Source organism: Phasianus colchicus, chromosome Z (assembly GCF_987193195.1).
Source record: "Phasianus colchicus chromosome Z, bPhaCol1.hap1.1, whole genome shotgun sequence".
NCBI lineage: Eukaryota > Metazoa > Chordata > Aves > Galliformes > Phasianidae > Phasianus > Phasianus colchicus.
In genome coordinates, this window is record NC_143476.1 from 16,049,669 (window position 1) to 16,066,966 (window position 17,298).

Sequence of the window (17,298 nt, forward strand, 5' to 3'; positions counted from 1 at the left end):
CTGCCTTTTCTACATTCTGACTATGAACTTCTCTTTCTGAATATAAATTAAGACCAATTTGTGTATATTTCTCTGGAACACTTCAAAAATAGGGTACCAACTAATCAGTCCAGAAATTAGAACTCACCTTCTGAACTATAGTTACAAGTATCAGGAAAAAACAAAACAAACAAACAAAAAACCCAAAAAGCCAAACAACAATGTAACTCGTTAACAGAGCCTTTTTTTTTTCCTTAAATGCTCCTAGTTGTATGTCAGTCCTAGAGTGAATAGAAGAGTGCAGAACAAACGTATGTATGTAAGTTCATGTTTGTATGTGTGTGTTGGGAATCAGCGAATGTAGGTCTCCTAACAGTTTCTGGTCAGGGTTTAGATGCAGTAAGGAGGACTGGAGTTAACTAAGCTAAAAGTCATAAATAAATAGGCTTTCTTGTGAACTTCTGGTAAAATAAGTAAGATGTTATGGAATTACACTGTGTCAGAAATAGATTTTGTGTAGTTTGTTTTAAAATGAAACATGGATGAAAAGCTTTTATCCACTTTAAAATGTGACTTGTACCAAAATAAAACTGCATGGTTTCTTAGACCATTAGTTCTGATATGCTTTGTCATCATCTTAACAGCAACTTTCTTTTTAAATGAAAACATATTTCTAGTACAGCAGACATCTAAGATTTAGTTACACCCAAGAAAAGAATTCCACTCTGACAAGGTGCAATCAGGAGGAAATTTTATATAACACCACCAGTAATAAGTTATGCATCGCAAGACTAAATTCAGAATTAGGATACTGTGAAGCAAAATACATCAGAATAATTGAAGAAATAATTAATTACAGAGATAAGAACAGTAATGCATCTCAGGCAGAAGCAAACAACAAAACTGAAGGAAAGATAATTGTGGGCTGAGTTCATCAAAGAGAAACAACATTCATAGGTGGGAAAAATGTATTTGATCTCAGAGGACAACAACTTATTTACTTGCAGAGAGCCAGCTCAAGCTTTACACGTCTTAATTCCCACCAAGAAGTAAGGCCCAAGAAATGTTCAGTTTGTATGTCTTGAGCTAATAACTTTGAGTGGAAGTGCATTTTACTGAGTGAACAAGCTCTCCCTACACCTTCATATCTTAATTGCAATTTCATGGCCACTCATAAAAAAGAATTCTTTCACCAACAACAAAATTAGAATAATTTCCTTGACTCCTGGAAGTGGCAGAAATCTGTAAATACAAGAATCTCCAACTATGTGGAAATTTCCTAAGGAACAGATGACTTGCAAAACGAGGCTAGGGAGACATTACTCAGTCTTAGAATGGACAAACTGCACATCTGGTAAACTGGAAGTTGACAGCAGAAAATGTAGATATTAAATACATACTTATTGATACGTATTGATTCGTATTGATCTGGGCATCACAATTTTACTGACACCTACATGACTGTTGTGATCTCTTAAGCTTTTCAGCACCACACCAAATCCCCTTGCACTTCCAATATGTAGCCAAATACAACACACAACCAACTTACATTCAGACTAAAAACTCAACCTTATCTACATTAACATTCTCTAAAACATGTTTACAGATAAAATCTGTTACTCTGCGTATAGTAAACTATGAAGCAAGAATGACATTTCTGTATGTGATTTAAAATGAAAAAAGTGGGGACATCTCTTTTGGTGATACTTAAAAGTGCAAAGGAGATGGCTGTGGTAGCGGCGAGTGAACACATTTGCGTGATGAGGTTAAGAAAGTCCTCAAAGGTCTAAGCATGGGAAGAAAGTCATGCTTCATATGAATGGACATCTCACTTTTGATTCGTCCAAATCACGCATCTCATCCAGAACAAAGCTGTCAGATAGGTGGATTAGGCTTTGCATGGTGTTATGGCAAGTAGATGGAATTACATTTAGGTCGAAGGCTACACAGAAATGTTAGCAACATTTATGGTTCTTTGTACTATTTAATGGAAAGTGTGAAAAGACATTTGGGAGGCATCTAGCAACAAAAGACTACAAGAGCATGTTAAAGTTCTCTTAAGCGTTCTAGATTGTCCGTATGAGTAGTACACTCTCTTCATTAGGGACTGGATAAGATCTCTCCCCTTTTTGAGCCCCTTCTAGAAAACAGCTAATTACAGTAAATCATTCTATTGGAAGGACTTAATATCGCATTTAATATTGCAAATTTAAAAATTATAATTTCACATATGGTAGAAAAAATTATTTGGTAGTTTGTGATGAAGGAAAAAATATTTTCTACAAACATCATACTTCTGACGTTAATTGTCAGAATTTCCAGGGTAAAGGGACTTCCCTGGAATACAACATGTTTAAAAGTAAAGCACTGTTAGGCAACTTAGCCAGAAATTTAAAATGAACAAGCTAACAGTACAACACTTCAATTTGCTTTTGCCATCTCAAGAAGCGTTAACAGCTGTTCTGGAACTTGGTGTACTGGCTTACAATTGCATGTAATGGTTTGATCCAATCTCCTTCCATCAGCTCTAGCTGTTTTCTTCTTTTCTGCTACCCGAGGCAGATTGTCTGATCTTGCACTGAGCAAATTCAGCATACTTAAACAGCTTCAACCCTACTCCTTCCAACCAGTTCTGCTAGGTAAGAGCTGATCTGGACCACTGATGGGTCAGATGAGTGCTGTTGCTTACATTAGTTGATGTTTACTGAAGAACAGCATAATTGATTACTTGTATTCTGAAGCCAACTCCTGCTTAAACAGTATTCCAGTCTTGTCAGGAAACCATGGCAAGGCCATGGGCTTTCAATTTTCGAGCTAGCAAATCTGACAGTTTTAAGAATTATCTATAAAGTTTCAAAGGAAAATATTCTGACAGAGGACTGTACATGAAAAATATATATAGGTTAAGTTCCCTTTTAAAGTTTGCAAAATTGTTCATAAAAATTTAGCGAAAACATTAACTGTGGCATACAGCAAGAAACTAGAATGAATGCACATTTTAAAAAGTAAAAAACTGCAGAGAAGACATGTTCCCACTTTTCACATAAAGAACACAAAGCTTTATTAAACTAAATAAAGGACAACTGCAGGTCTGCATTCCAATCACTAAAGTTCTATCAAAATGTATATCCCCAAAAAACAGTAACAGGAATCTTGGTTTCCTTAGCTCCTTGCTTTCCTTTGTTTTGCCTCAACACTGATGATGTCCTGGTTCATGCTGTGCCATCCTCATTAAAATAAAACCAAGGAGCAAGAGAAAACTTTAGCAGCATAAACCAAATCTGGCAACCATTAATCTAGACATTGTTAACAAAATACAAGACTAAATATACTTAATACAGCCATTTTCCATTTTTCTGATTTTATATTTCCAGGATTCATTTTTATAGTTAAGCATAAAATCTAAGTTTGTATCCTAATCACTAATATGAATCAAACATCATGTATGTCCTTAAATATTCTAAAAGTCTCTTAATGGATACTAAGCATTTTAGATAAAGAATCAGAGAAATGCTTTGGGAAGGAATTTCAAAAGATCACGTAAGCATCTCTCTGCACAAAGGCAATGTGAAATACACTGAAGTCCATCCCCTTATGTTTCCTAACCTCCTTCTTAAAACTTCTGTAATGGAAATTTAACAACTCCCATGGGAAGCATATTTTAGTGTTTCACTACCCTTATACTTGGAAAGTTTATATCATCTGTCTTTGCTACAAACGTAGATTAGTTATGACGATATTAAGAGAAACTTCCCAATTAAAAAGAAGTACCTCCTAGACTATCTAAAGATGCCACTACAACTTTCAAATACATTCCGGTGTTTGATATGCATACAATTATTTATTGTTTCACCTCATGTTTTCATGTTCTTTAGATTACCTCAGTTACAAATGTGAAACTAGAATTTATTTATAGGGATTAAGTTTACCTTTCAATTCTTAGATAAAGGAGATGCAAAGCTGGTATTAACTGACTATCCTGGGTACAATGGTACACCTTCAGAATATTCTATTCTACGCTACCAATTAAAAAACATCACAAAAAAAAGTATCTCATAATTTGTAATAAAGATGGTCTTCTATTTTAAACATAAGGATGGAGTATTCTACTCCAACAGAAAGTCCTGACTTCAAAACAAATCAGTCTGTCTCTATTTCATCTTGAAAAGAACAGTGATGTTCATATTAAAAGTTTTGTGAAGATATCACGTGCAAAATATTATGAATGCTAACATGCTGTTTGTTAAGAGCTACACCAACCAGGTGGTGTGGAAATGTAGCATGTCTTGAAAAATCTGACAAGAGGCAAAGAATAAAACAAAATAAAATACCTCTTATTCAAAAAAACTGGATTTTTGGTATTGGCTTTTAACTTACTGCTGACAGTATCTCAATTCTGTTCAAAAACACTACAAGTCTTATTAGGAATTCAAGATAAAATTGATTAATCTTAATAGCAGATGAAGCACAAAAGCCACAGATGTGAAGCACTGTAACAGTGTTAAGCCTACCATAATGTTAAATTACTCTATTTCAGCACTACTTAAAATTAGGGCATCTTGAATCCTGAATACCAACTATTTAGAATGCTAACTTAAGAACAGTCCAGCTGACACAGAACAAAACTGAAGCAATTTTGTGGTTCCTTCAATCATGCACAAATGGTTAATGTTCTATTATCTCATGTTTCTACTTTAAATGAAATCTTATTTAAATTCAATCTATTTATATATTTAAAGCACTAATCTGTCTTTTCAGCATTGTTCTAACACAAACCATATTTGCATCAAAAAGGCTTGAGGCAGCAAAGGTCCTGGTTTGCATACAAAATCATTTTTCCACTACAACAAACTTTTTGTGATGAAATTCTTGTGGTATTTTTCCCTTTATAATTTTTTAAAAAAATAAAATTGCATGAAGATTTCAAATAGAATTAAAATTTCATCTCACAGTAGTCACTATTTCACATTCTACATTATATCCCCAATTAAAAAAAAAAGTTTCAATTTATAAATATCATTTTTATACATGTTTCAGTTTGCAGTGATGAAAGCAATTATCCCACTTGAGTGCTTGCAATACCCTGCCTTTAGCCTTGTTATGCACCTGAGATGGGTGAAACTGTCTCCATTAGAATTATATTACAGAAGACCTGAGGCCTGATCCTGCAACTGTTACAAGCATCCTACAACAGCCATTTTCAGTCACTAAGAATGAATATTGAGGGTGCAAGATTCTCCTGCATCAGGCCATAAGTGCATTATACATATTAAAAGGTGACATCTCAAAGTAAAATGCTGTATTTTTATGTAATGCAAAAGTAACACACACGATTTACATATAGTAATAATTTATTCTGAAATGTTCATTTTAGTCTCTGTTGAGACATCACCCATGTCTCATTAATAAAGAGCAGCCATCTCACCTCAAATACCAGAATATACAACAAGTTACAGCATAGCAAAAAAGAAAAAAAAAAAAGTCTACCTACTTGGAGATGAAATCTAGTTCAGGTAAAATAATTTCGGTCAAGGTTTTACAGTTACACAGTTTTTCTTTTTTTCTATTTTTTTTTTTAATTTTCCCCAGGGCATAAAGAAAGTGTAAATTGTTACACCATACCTATCTATGCACATTATGTGACCACAAATGTTATCATTACTTCAGAAAATAACCATCAGTTCCACTCATGCAGAAAAGCAGGCTGGGAATGCTTGTTCAGCAGAAACCATATTACTGTGAATTTCACAGCCACATGATTAATTACTGGGTTAGATGGAATCACAAATACTAAAACTGAGTATATTTTTTTGCATAAATAATACCAGTTCTTCCCTGATGTAGTTTAGTCAGTCTGTAGTCTAGAAATGATTGATAAAGCAGTATGACTCCATCATCTCTATATGCAATGTTCAATGATTTCAAGACAAGCAATATTTAAAGGATTATGGGATGGGATGCTAATTAAATACATGTTAAACATATTGTACAAATATACTTGCATTAGCAATTTTATTTCAAACTGTCAATCACATTTTCCTCCAAAATATTACCAGTGAAGACAAAGTATACTATCAAATATGGCTTCCAGAACAAGGACTCTCTAACAAGAATCAAACCTATTTACAGAAACAAACAAACAAACAAACAAAAAAAATCAATCCCCATCATTTGAAGTTTCATTTGAAATAAAACTTCTAAGTAGCTGCTGTGTTTAATACATCAGTTTTATTTTTTGATGTATTTAAACAGAAGTCACCAGGTAAGAGCCAGAATGACGTTTGGGACTCTGATTTCCACTGGAGTCTGTATTTTCAGACTTTGAGTCACGTTTCTTTGTGCTGTTATTTACTGGTGTTGGTATCTGTGATGGCCGAGCTGAACTATTGTCCACACTACTCTTCCTACGGCTTGGATTATAATTGAAAGGAGTTACTCTTGCTGCAACAGCACCAATCGGAGAGCTATGTTTGCTTGAACTACTGGAACTGAATGGTGTACGCTCGCTCACAGTACTTTCGTTATTTTCTGGTGCAGGAACAGGATTGGTCTGCAGAGGTTTTGTTTCATTGCCTTTCTTGTCTGGACTGTCCATCTGAAAGAAAGAGTTCAGACGATTTTCTAAACCAACGGTACGAACAGGAACACTTCCATTCCCTGGATTTTGTTTTTCTTGAATCTCTTTAGAATCTTTGCCATTCACAACCCCCTTCTCTGAAACGCTGTCAATAACAGGAGGAGTATTTCCAGTTGGGGACCTTCCAGATCGAGGATTGTTAATTGGGCAGTCCTCAATCCTCACCCAAACATCCTCAGTCTTAGAGACAGCTGGTGCCATCTGATAGATTAGAGTTTTGGAATCAGAGCTACTTGTGGCACTCGAGGAAGGATGTTGAGGATCATTCATTATTTGGGGGATTTCATTTTCTTTTATTTTTCTCCAAGTACCTTTTGCTGGTGCTTGGCTTTCTTTACTTTGCTTCTGTCCAGAAAGAGAACTTCCATGTTGCTTTTCATCTTCACTTTTTGCCTTTTCACTGGATTCTGAAGAAGCTGACAGAATTGAGGAAGAACTTCCAGTTCTTCTCCAAGTGCTTACACGAGGAAGTGATGAGGAATGCTTACTATGTTCACGTTTCCATGTTCCTGATCTGTTGATTGGCAATCTAGATGGACTCTCAGAATGAGAACGCGTTATATCATGACGTTTTGCTGGTCTCCCATCATATTCTACAGAAGGGCTCAGATTAGGGGGCAATTTTCGCCAGCCACTAGTTTGGGCAGTAGAATGAGTGGATAAAGACATATCAGGAAGTGAGGGACTTAAAACTGGAGTCTGTAGTTGGGATCTTGTAGGAGAATCTGGTCTGGAAGGAGAAAGAGATTCAAATGAAGCAGACTCTTCCAATTTACGTCTTAGAGTTGGGCTTGGAGCTTCTTTAATAAAAGTCGACTGGCGAACAAGAACAGGCCTCTCAGACCTGTCAGATTCACTTCCACTAGATTTTGCTGATGACATTCTGGATAAGTCAGTCTTTTTGTTTGATGCACCACTACCGAGAATTTGATTCAATCCTTTGGAAGCAGACTCACTTCTTGGAATGCTACTGGTATTCTTAGTTAAGGCAGTTTGCTTTGTAAGGTTTTGTTGGCTCATCTGCCTGCCTGGTGATGTATATGACATCCTACCTGAACTTGAAGACTTAGTTGAAGCTGTGCTAGGAGATGATGTTCTTGGCAACTGAGACAGTTTGTTGGGAGGACTTATACCATTTCTTCCTGGGGAAATTGAGTTTCGGCCTGGAGACTGCAGAGGCCTGCTCAATGACTGCTGTTGAGGTCTAGAAGGAGTGGAGTCTCTAGATCCTGATCTAGAAGGTCCTTTACTTGATCCACTCTGATTCAATCCTGACAGTTGCCTAGTTACAGGAGCTGGCTCAGATTTTACTGATGACTTGACTCCTCTTGGGGAACTAGCTGAACTCTGGCCTTCACTGGGACTCTTGGAATTTGTGTTTTTGAATGGGGGGCCTTTTTTGGAAACAGGACTAGTACTTGAAGAACTATTTCGAACTCCTGGAATATGAATCATTGTCCTACCACGTGAAATTGAAGGCACACTTGTTTGTTGTGGTTGCTTTAACTGGCTTGAAACTTCTGAATTGGAGCGAGCTTTTCCTGTAATTATACTTTTATATACTCTTTTCCCTCCTTTGATTCCCTTACTTTCAGATTCTACTTTTTTAGATTCCAGTGTACTTTTCTCTCCTGGCTTAAGAATTCGTGGACCTTTATTACTAGTAAAAGGTTTCTCTTCTTGGTCTGGGGTAAGATGGAATGGTGATCCCAGAGAAATACCAGATTTTAATGATAGGATAGAATCAGAGTCTGATGAAGCTTGTCTAGATAGCGATGCAGCAGCTGCAGCTTGATGCAGGCTACTAACTATAGAATTTGCACCTTCCTGTATAGCTTTCCAATCAAAGTTCTCTGAATCGGGTGAGAAACCATGTTCTGAATCTGGCCTCTGTATCTCTCTCAAATCCAGTGTTAAATCTTCTGCCAGCATACCACCTATATTTCTGGAATTACTTTTTTCACTGTCAGTCTTTATTCTTGATGGTTTTTTCTTTTTAGGCATGGCAGAACTAATGCATTCCTGCAAAAGGTCATCTTCTGAGTCAATACTTAGAGAACTCAGAGAGCTATTTCTAGAGAAACATACTGGTGTATCTTCAACATGAAATGATTTAGGTGCATAACCAGAAGTCTGTGGTCTGTTTGATTCTATCTGTGAATCAGGAGCCTCAGTTCGCTTTACTGGTTCTTCTTCTTTGTTGTTATTGTTTTCTTGATCAATATCACTAAGGGAACTAAGAGATGAATTGCGGGAAAAACAAACAGGTGTGTTTTCAATAGCAAAATTCTGCATCTTCTCATCCGTAGCTGCCCCTCTGTCTGGAATATCTTTATTTGGCTGACAGAAAGTTTTAGACTGGCTTCTGCTTGTTGGGTGTTTTTGGCAAACTTGTGTCCTATTACTTGGTTGCTGACTTGAAGGCTGTTCCATATTAGAGCAGTCTTTAGTTTCTATTTCCTTTGCTTCTTTTCCTTTTCTTAATTCTGCCTTTTCCCTTGAAAGGTCAACATCATCATCATCAAAATCCAAAGAACTTAAGGAATCATTGCGTGAAAAACAATACGGAGTTCCCTCAATAGGTGTGTAATGATGAGGGGAATCAAATGTAAAGCCTCCTCTTACACGCTCTTCATTATTTGAAAGTTTGTCATTAAAATCTCTAGAATTATTTTTAAGATTCTGTTTCTTTGCATCTCTGTTCTCTGGATAGCTTCTTTCATTATTAATTTGGCTTTTAGACTCTGTGTTTTTTCTTACACGTGCTCTGTATTCACTACTTTGGGGAACAGGCTTTACTGGTGATGTTGGCTTCTTTTTCTCAACTTCTGATTGATTTTTGTTATTTAGAGATGTAGATGCTTGTTGGATTTGATCCATTATTTTCTTCACTCTAAAAGGTTTGTGACTTTTACCTTTTGGCATAGCTGAGTTAATGCACTCAGCCAGAATATCACCCTCTTCTGTTTTGTCATCATCCAGTCCTGGGCCAGTCGCTCTCTGAACATCATCTGTACTTCTACCTTCTGTAGGAATAGTGTCCCTCTTCTCAAATTCCCCTGACTCTGCCCCAGTACCCACACTGTCTACATTGGCCAACTCATTTGGTGGTGATTCTATTGTGAGATCACTCAGAGATGTAGCTGTTGAAAAATTTATTGGTGTACCCTCAACACAATATACTCGTGGCATATCATCTCCTGGTGTAAAACTCACATGCTTTTGGGATTGCAATCGGCTTTGGGAAGGCAGAAGTTTATAAACTGGCAGCTGGCTTGGCTTTCTGGCTACCGGAGGAGGTATTTTTGGAGCAGATGCTTGAGAAGGCTTTTTGGCTTTACGTGAAGACTTTGTAGGCATTGCAGAAATAATACATTCTTCCAGAATTTCAATATCATCATCATCAGAATCATCCAGAATGTCTTTTTCTGCTTCTGAAGGCTTCTCTGCTTTATTCTCTTGGTTATCCTTTGTATCATCTGACTGTTCAGGCTCTGCTTCATTTCCATGTTCATTTTCATGTACAGGAGGCATTATTCTTAACTCTACATCCTTCTGTATAAATGGCTCATCAAGACTCAGAGCACTCAGGCTAGAAGAACAAGAAAACCCATCTGGAGTACTTTCTGTGGCAAAATGTAATAGTGTATCAGCCTCTGGCAGTACCTGAACTCTCTGAACAGCTGCATTTACAGCTGCTTGTCTAGGACCAGGCTCTCTCTTTTCTGCACTGGGTACTTTACCTTTAGGTACATCTCTTTTCACTTGACCTCCTTGAGTAGGGGGTGGTGTTTTACTTCTGCTTGGAGGCATTGTTTGTCCTGGGCTGTCTGGAAGATCACTTGGACTTATAATACCACTCACCATTCCACTGCAAGGCTCACTTTGAACTGAACTAGCAATTGAACGGCTTTCAAAACTATCCAGGGAACTTACAGAAGTACATCTACTGAACATGAGAGGAGTTTCTTGTACATAATGTTCTGGTGGGCTTTTAGGAGTCTGTGCACCACTCTTTGAGGGAGATTTGGCACCTGAAGAAAATTCAACAGCTTTATGTCTGGAGGAATCAGAAGGTGATAAACTGGAAGTTGGAAGTCTACTGGACTTTGTTCTGATATGTTGTGATGTTGATGTGATTTCACTCACGGCAGCTTCTGCAGATAGAGTCCCACTGTTTTCTTTCAGTTCTGCTATTTGTAGTGTATTATTAGTATCAGTCACACGTGTGGATTGATCACGCCCTATTTCATCTTCAGCTGATGATAAAGATGACAAAGAGCTACACCTTGAAAAACATATTGGTGTATCTTCCACACAGTAAGTTTGTATAGTTTCCTGATTAATAGAAGTACTCTTACAGGAGGCAGTCTTTTGAGCATGACCACCTCTGCTCTGTGCAGAACTTGGGTGAAGCTGATTCTGCCTCTTTGAACCTGCTGAAGGGGCTGATGTGTTCCCACTGCTTGAGGAAATATGGTCAGTTTTAGTGCTCTGCACTGAAGAAGTCTTTGAAAAAGTAAAAGATGGCTTCTGAGAAGAGGGAGGAACTTCTGTTGAATACTTCAGACTATAATCAATGGGCTGATCAACATGATGTTCCTCTTCATTGTACTTTATGCTGTAATTGGTTGGTCTGTCTTCCCCTTCATGCTGTTCCTCCTCAGAATAGCGTTCACTGTAGTTGGTTGGCTTATCATCATCATAATCGTCAACCTGGCACAAGGACTGATTTACCTTCTGATTGATTCCAAGAGTTGACCCTACTCTGTTCTGATCTGAACCATTGGATCCTCTTGATCTAAATGAAGGAACGCAATCTTGCTGTCCAAAAGGTGATTGATATTTCATGTGTTTATCATCTCCACTTTCAGTGTACACAGGGTATGTTGCACTTTGGCTCCTTGACTGCCTTTGGTCATTTTGTTTCATTTCATCATCTATTATATGCTTAGGCCTTGCCCATCTTTCATTTTGAGAAGGACTCTGCCTTCCAGAATTTAATTGTTCATCTGAATACTTAAGACTATAGTTAATAGGAGTGTCTAGTTCTCCATCATTGTCATCCATGTGATTTGCACTATGTATTTTATGTGCCAAGTCAGCTGGATATTGCCCGTAACTACAAAATTTACTTTCATCATCCTCAGAGTAAGATTCAATGGAAGGTTTCATTTGGCCTCTTTTACCATAGCCATCACTGCTACTGACACTATTTAAGCTGTCATTTGATGCTCTCTTGTATTCCATTTTTGTGTAAGGCACAGGACATGGCCTGCTTGAATTCTCAGATTTTGGAAAGTATGTATTCGAGTGAGTATGGGCACTGGCTGCTCTCCTTGTGTTATTTCTTTCTTCTGTCAAACAGTGCATTTCAGAAGTGGAACTGGAACTTCTGTCTTCTTGTGGAATATGCATGCTTGTCACTTCTTCCATAACCTTGGCAATTTGAGCTGCAGCTGTAGAAATTTGCACTCCTATTCTCTTAGAGGAGTTTCCACTGTTCTCTGTAGCTGGATGATAGGCATTTAAACCTACTGCTCGATCTCTATCAAGACTTCTGTCTTTCTCAGATAGACAATTTTCTATGTTTCCTCTACTAGAAGAAGAGGATCCAGGCAATACTGTAGAATTTAAATATGGAGAAAGTACAGTCATGTTACCAGTACTAAAACTCTCTGTTCTGCATACCCCATCATCATGACGATTAGAGTCCAAAACATACTCACTGTATATATTCTGCTTATGTCTCTGCTTATTACGGTGAGATGCTTTTGGGCTTAAATTATCAATATTGTCAAAAGTCTCTGATAAATGCTGTGCATCTAATTCTGCTTCCAGTGCCTTCTGTTTTCTAACATGAAGAGATGGTAAGCTTGATCCTGGAGACATAATATTAGCATCCTTATACTTTGCTGGCCTATTTGCCATGAGATTTCTTAGAGCTGCAGCACTGCCCATTGCTATCATTTTGTGTTTCGAGTGAATGAGATTTTTGAGCATGCTGACTGCTCCCATGTCCCAAAGTGCCTCCTGATCCTTTGCATTTCGTGCAGAAAGATTCCACAGGGTTCCACATGCGTTACTGACTATTGTCAAACTGTGTGACTTCAAGTGTTGTAACAAGGTTTGTAAGCAACTGTTCTCTCGCAAGATTTGCCTGATATTAAGTAATTGAAAACAAAAATCATTAAGTGACATTTGCAACAGATCAGAGACAAACAAACGAAAAACTTACTACACTGCAAGCAAGTTAATCCTTTAAAAGGATAGTTACAATTATCCAGTGCAAATTTATTTTATTTTTCTTCTACTCCTATGGAATCTATCTAAATGTTAATCAAATGCTACTATAAATACAAATTGTTCCTCTCACCCTACCCTCTCAAAAATATTTCTCCTTCCAGGTTGCTTCCTATGGCTGATAATGATTTATGAATCTTTTCTTTCCATAAAGAGACTCTAATACTATTCATCATTTATAAGCAGCAGATATTAATCTGTTTGCTTATTTCTGTTATCTAAGTGGAATACCTGCTAATTCATTATAAATTATTATATTTTACATTACTCTACCTGTATTCATATTAAGACTCAGCATACAAACTGTGTTTTAAACATGCTTTTAGTACCAGTACATTTTTTCAGAAGTAGTATACCCACCTGTGGTCCTCATTAGTAGCAATTAAGCTAGAAACATTTCTTAATATTCCTCCTCCACTTTCTATGATGGCAAGAGTGTTTGTTTGGCTCCGGTATGTAAGTGTACCAACTAGAAATGCAAGAGCACCATCAACAGCACATATATCAGCTTTGTTCTCAGTACAATGTGCTGACAGATTCCATAAGGCACTCAAGACACTTTTTAGGGTTGATTCCTAGGAAAATAACAAAGTGACAGGATTAGAAAAGTTTTTCAACTATTGATCAAAAGTTCTCAGAAATACTGAAGTTAGCTACAAGGAGTTTGTCACAAAACTCTTTCTAATTCCCAATGATCCAAAGATGGACCAATAATAAACTGAAGAAGAAGTAATTCCCACTGAGCCTGCAGGAATACAGCATACAAATTAAAAAAAAAAAAAAAAAAAAAAAGAAGCTCCATTAATTTTAACACTAACATTTACAAAGAAATAAAATTCACTGACCATGGAATTTGTTTTAGAATTTGTTTTTCCAATTACCAGCACAATTTGATTTTTGTTTGATTTTTGTTTGGATGAAATCTCACTTGTATGCTAATGCCTGATATTTTCTTTCTATTTTCCTATATCTGCCTCTCTTATTTCTCTTGTTTTTCCTCACAAATATGAGTTAGTTATGTTCCAATTTCTGCTATCTGGGCTGATTAACTTTTCAACCAAGGCATACGCGCTACAGGCAAACTTTTGTTTGCTTCCCTCCTTCCCTCAGCAATGGACTTATTGCTTGCCAGAAATTTTTTAAGTATCAGCCACAGTACTTGCTAGCTGCCATAATCGTAAACTGGTTTGAAGATTAACTGGCAGAGGACTCTGGGATAGAATATAATCTTGTCTGGATACCAAGAATATATCTAGAAAGTGACAGAAGTGGAAGTTATCTACTCACTAAAATCAGAAGAGGTTTTATTGAATTGTAGAATTATAAGAAACAATGAAGCTGAAGAGCAAAAGCTGTCAACCGTCAAAAAATAAAATTACAGAAATACTATTCGTTTTGAGGTAGTAGCATTATTTTATGATCTTATGCTCCATTAACTCAAAGCAATTCTATTTACCAATACTAACAGAAATTTAGGTAACTTAAACTCTGAAGTTACTTGAAACATTCTCAACATTTGACATACTGCTTATGTCAAAAAAGGACTACAATACATTTATTTTGTGTAAATACAATGTAATGCCTCAAATATTTATCTCATAGGCACTTATATACAGTACCTTCTTAACTTCTAAAGCACATTCCATCAGTGCTTTCACACTCCCAACTTCTCGTAGTGTCTTTTTACTGTTCACATCAGCACGCCAGGACAAGTTCCTCAACACACTTGCAATGACCTGCAAAATATGAAAAAAATATATGTTTTACTACATATACTTACACCCCTATATGCATATTTCATATATATATAAAAGCACATATAATGGTCTCAAGTTGTTTTGGAGGGGATTTAGACTGGACATTAGGAAGAATTTTTTCACAGGCAGGCAGTCAAGCATTGGAATGGGCTGCGCAGCAAAGTGGTGGAGTCCTGTCCTGACAGGTACCCTAAAAAGATGTGTGAAAGTGGCACTAAGGGATGTGGTTTAGTGATGATTATATAGTGTTACTGTGATTCTAAGATAATAGAATAGATAATATTGCTTACAATATTATATTAATTTCATATTTAATAATTTAAAACAATCTTCATACAAACGAACGTTCTGTGTTCTCACGTCTCTGGATTATGCTAGGCACTTACTATGGACTTTATTTCAGGATATTTTTCTCTACAAAGCAGGAGCCATTGGAAGAGACACTCAGGTGTCAACACCACTTTGCTGAAACTTAGAAAGTTTCTTAGGTGCTGCTGTGGAGAACAGGTATGTATGTACTAACAGAACATCCTCGTGAAGTCAAACGTACATTTTCTTTTGAAGTAAAGCTTCTACTATTATTCTGCTATTATTTACTTTCCACTACAGCAAGAGTAACCTCAATATTGCACAAACCCTCAGTCATTGGCAAACTAAAGTAAAGAATCCAGGATTGTTTAAACTTGTCTTGAAAACTGGACTTCCATCAACAGATCAGGGTCATAGAAGTTTTATAGCCCATGTGTTGGATATATGTTGGTGAAAAAACAGTATGACCCACAGGTGGACATTTTACTACAAGAACTGTACTTCATAATTTACAGAATGAATACAGGTACTAAGTTTGTTATGCAGATAAGAGAGCACAAGAACTACAATTACATATGAAAAATAAGGCTACGATGAATGCAGCACATTTCAAAGAGAGAATCTAAGTGGGAAAAAAAAAAAGGCTGTCTGTGAACAGCACCCTTGTAGCTTCACAACAAAGACAGAATTTGAGTACAAAAGGAAGTGACAGCAAAGCAAAGCCAAATAGATAGAAGGAAAGTAAATACTAAGGAAAAAAATCAGAACTACTGTCTTTCAAATTACTGTAGTGAAATGGAAGTGCTGCAAATAGTGGAAGTAGACAAGAAATATTTAATCTCACTTTTACCTGCTGTAAGTCTTCACTTTCAGACTTCAGTTGGGCTACAAGAGCTCTCATGCAGCCCTTCATCGAACATAATGTAGCCTGATAGGAATCAGAAGGAAATAGAAAAGATAATTTTATGACAAGATCAGGTGGCGTACTGGTGCATAATACTTTGATATTTTAAGCTGATCATCTCTGAAGTTCAAAAAGGTTAGTTAATATTTGTTTCCAATAACAATATTTGGTCCACAACTACTGAAAGCTAATTCAGTTTCTATTCTTGAAAATCCAAAGTAGTAGAATTATGATAAATTTTATAATTTTTACAACAGGTCTAGGACCAGATCTGGAACATTAACAGTTAAGAAGCCTTCTTTACTATGCCTTGACTAAAATAATGGACAATCACAACATTTATGATATCTAAAGAACAGCTTTTAAAGCATATATAAAGGAGTGAAAAACTGCAAGGCTTACATTAGAAATTGTCTGTGACAAAGTACAGTTAAAAATTCTTTACAAATGAATGATGTGTTAGAACTGTACTACTGAGCAGAATATATATGAGGGCTATTTCAGAAGCAATTGCTTTTTTTTATTACGTTGGCTCAGATGTTAGAGGCAGAAGTCAGTGGTATGGCAGTAGAGTTTGAACATTCCCTCCAATATTCTGTTACACATTGCTGATGTCTGACAGATGGCAGTAGAGGAACAGTCTGACAAAATGGGGTCTGACATGGAAGTGTCTGTGAAGCAAAACTGCAGGTGTTGGTTTTGTTTGAAATTTCTCCCTGGAGCCTAAATCCAATATCCTATCACAAAGATTGCTTTACCTGTCTGAGAGCTGCAATACAAATACAGCTATCAACTGAAATTATTGTATGTTTGATTCTTACCTTGTTTGCTACATCTCCAAAAGTCAGGTTTGTCAGAGCCATTCCAGCATACCTCCTCAATGTAACACTATAATGGTCATTTGTAAGCCCATACATTTCACAGTCCACTTGCAGCAGTTCAGCAATGGCTTGCAAACCTCCTTAGAAGCCAAATAAACAAACAAAAAAAGCCAACAAGTTTCAATCCTGATATCAAGAATGCTGTAACATCTTAAACATCTGAAAAATGGAAGGCTCTAAAAATAAAATAAACTTCTAAATAAATGACTCTGCATCTCAAATTCTGTTTTGTATAAGCTGAAAGGTTTGGTAACATGATACTGAGATCTAAGGGGGGGGAACTGGGAACAGAAGTATTTATGAAGAAGAAAAATATTTATCTTTTAATTTCAGCTAAAGTTGCAACTGATGACATCACACCAGTAACACAAAAGATCATACAGTAAATCTGACAATTATCAATTAATCATTATTATTTAATGTTATTTTCTGAGGAAAAAGTACACAGAATATTTTCACATAGACATTGCAAAGGAAACCTCCATGCACAGAACTGATTGAGCATGGATAAAAAAATCTAGGTTGCTG

At 36.5% G+C, this 17,298-nt stretch overlaps 1 protein-coding gene across 9 annotated transcripts in view; it reads right to left on the reverse strand.

Annotated features, from left to right (window-relative positions):
- Positions 1-712: 712 nt before the first annotated feature.
- The window catches only part of APC (APC regulator of Wnt signaling pathway), a 93,822-nt gene continuing 77,236 nt past the window's right edge, over positions 713-17,298 (reverse strand). For all 9 annotated transcript variants that reach the window (XM_031609905.2, XM_090132464.1, XM_031609906.2 and 6 more), the window contains 5 exons: positions 16,711-16,850; positions 15,836-15,913; positions 14,539-14,655; positions 13,280-13,494; positions 713-12,776 (listed from right to left, as the gene is read on the reverse strand). In XM_031609905.2, the coding sequence (XP_031465765.2) occupies positions 6,224-12,776; positions 13,280-13,494; positions 14,539-14,655; positions 15,836-15,913; positions 16,711-16,850 (7,103 nt within the window). In that variant the 3' untranslated portion in view covers positions 713-6,223. The remainder of the gene's footprint in view (positions 12,777-13,279; positions 13,495-14,538; positions 14,656-15,835; positions 15,914-16,710; positions 16,851-17,298) is intronic.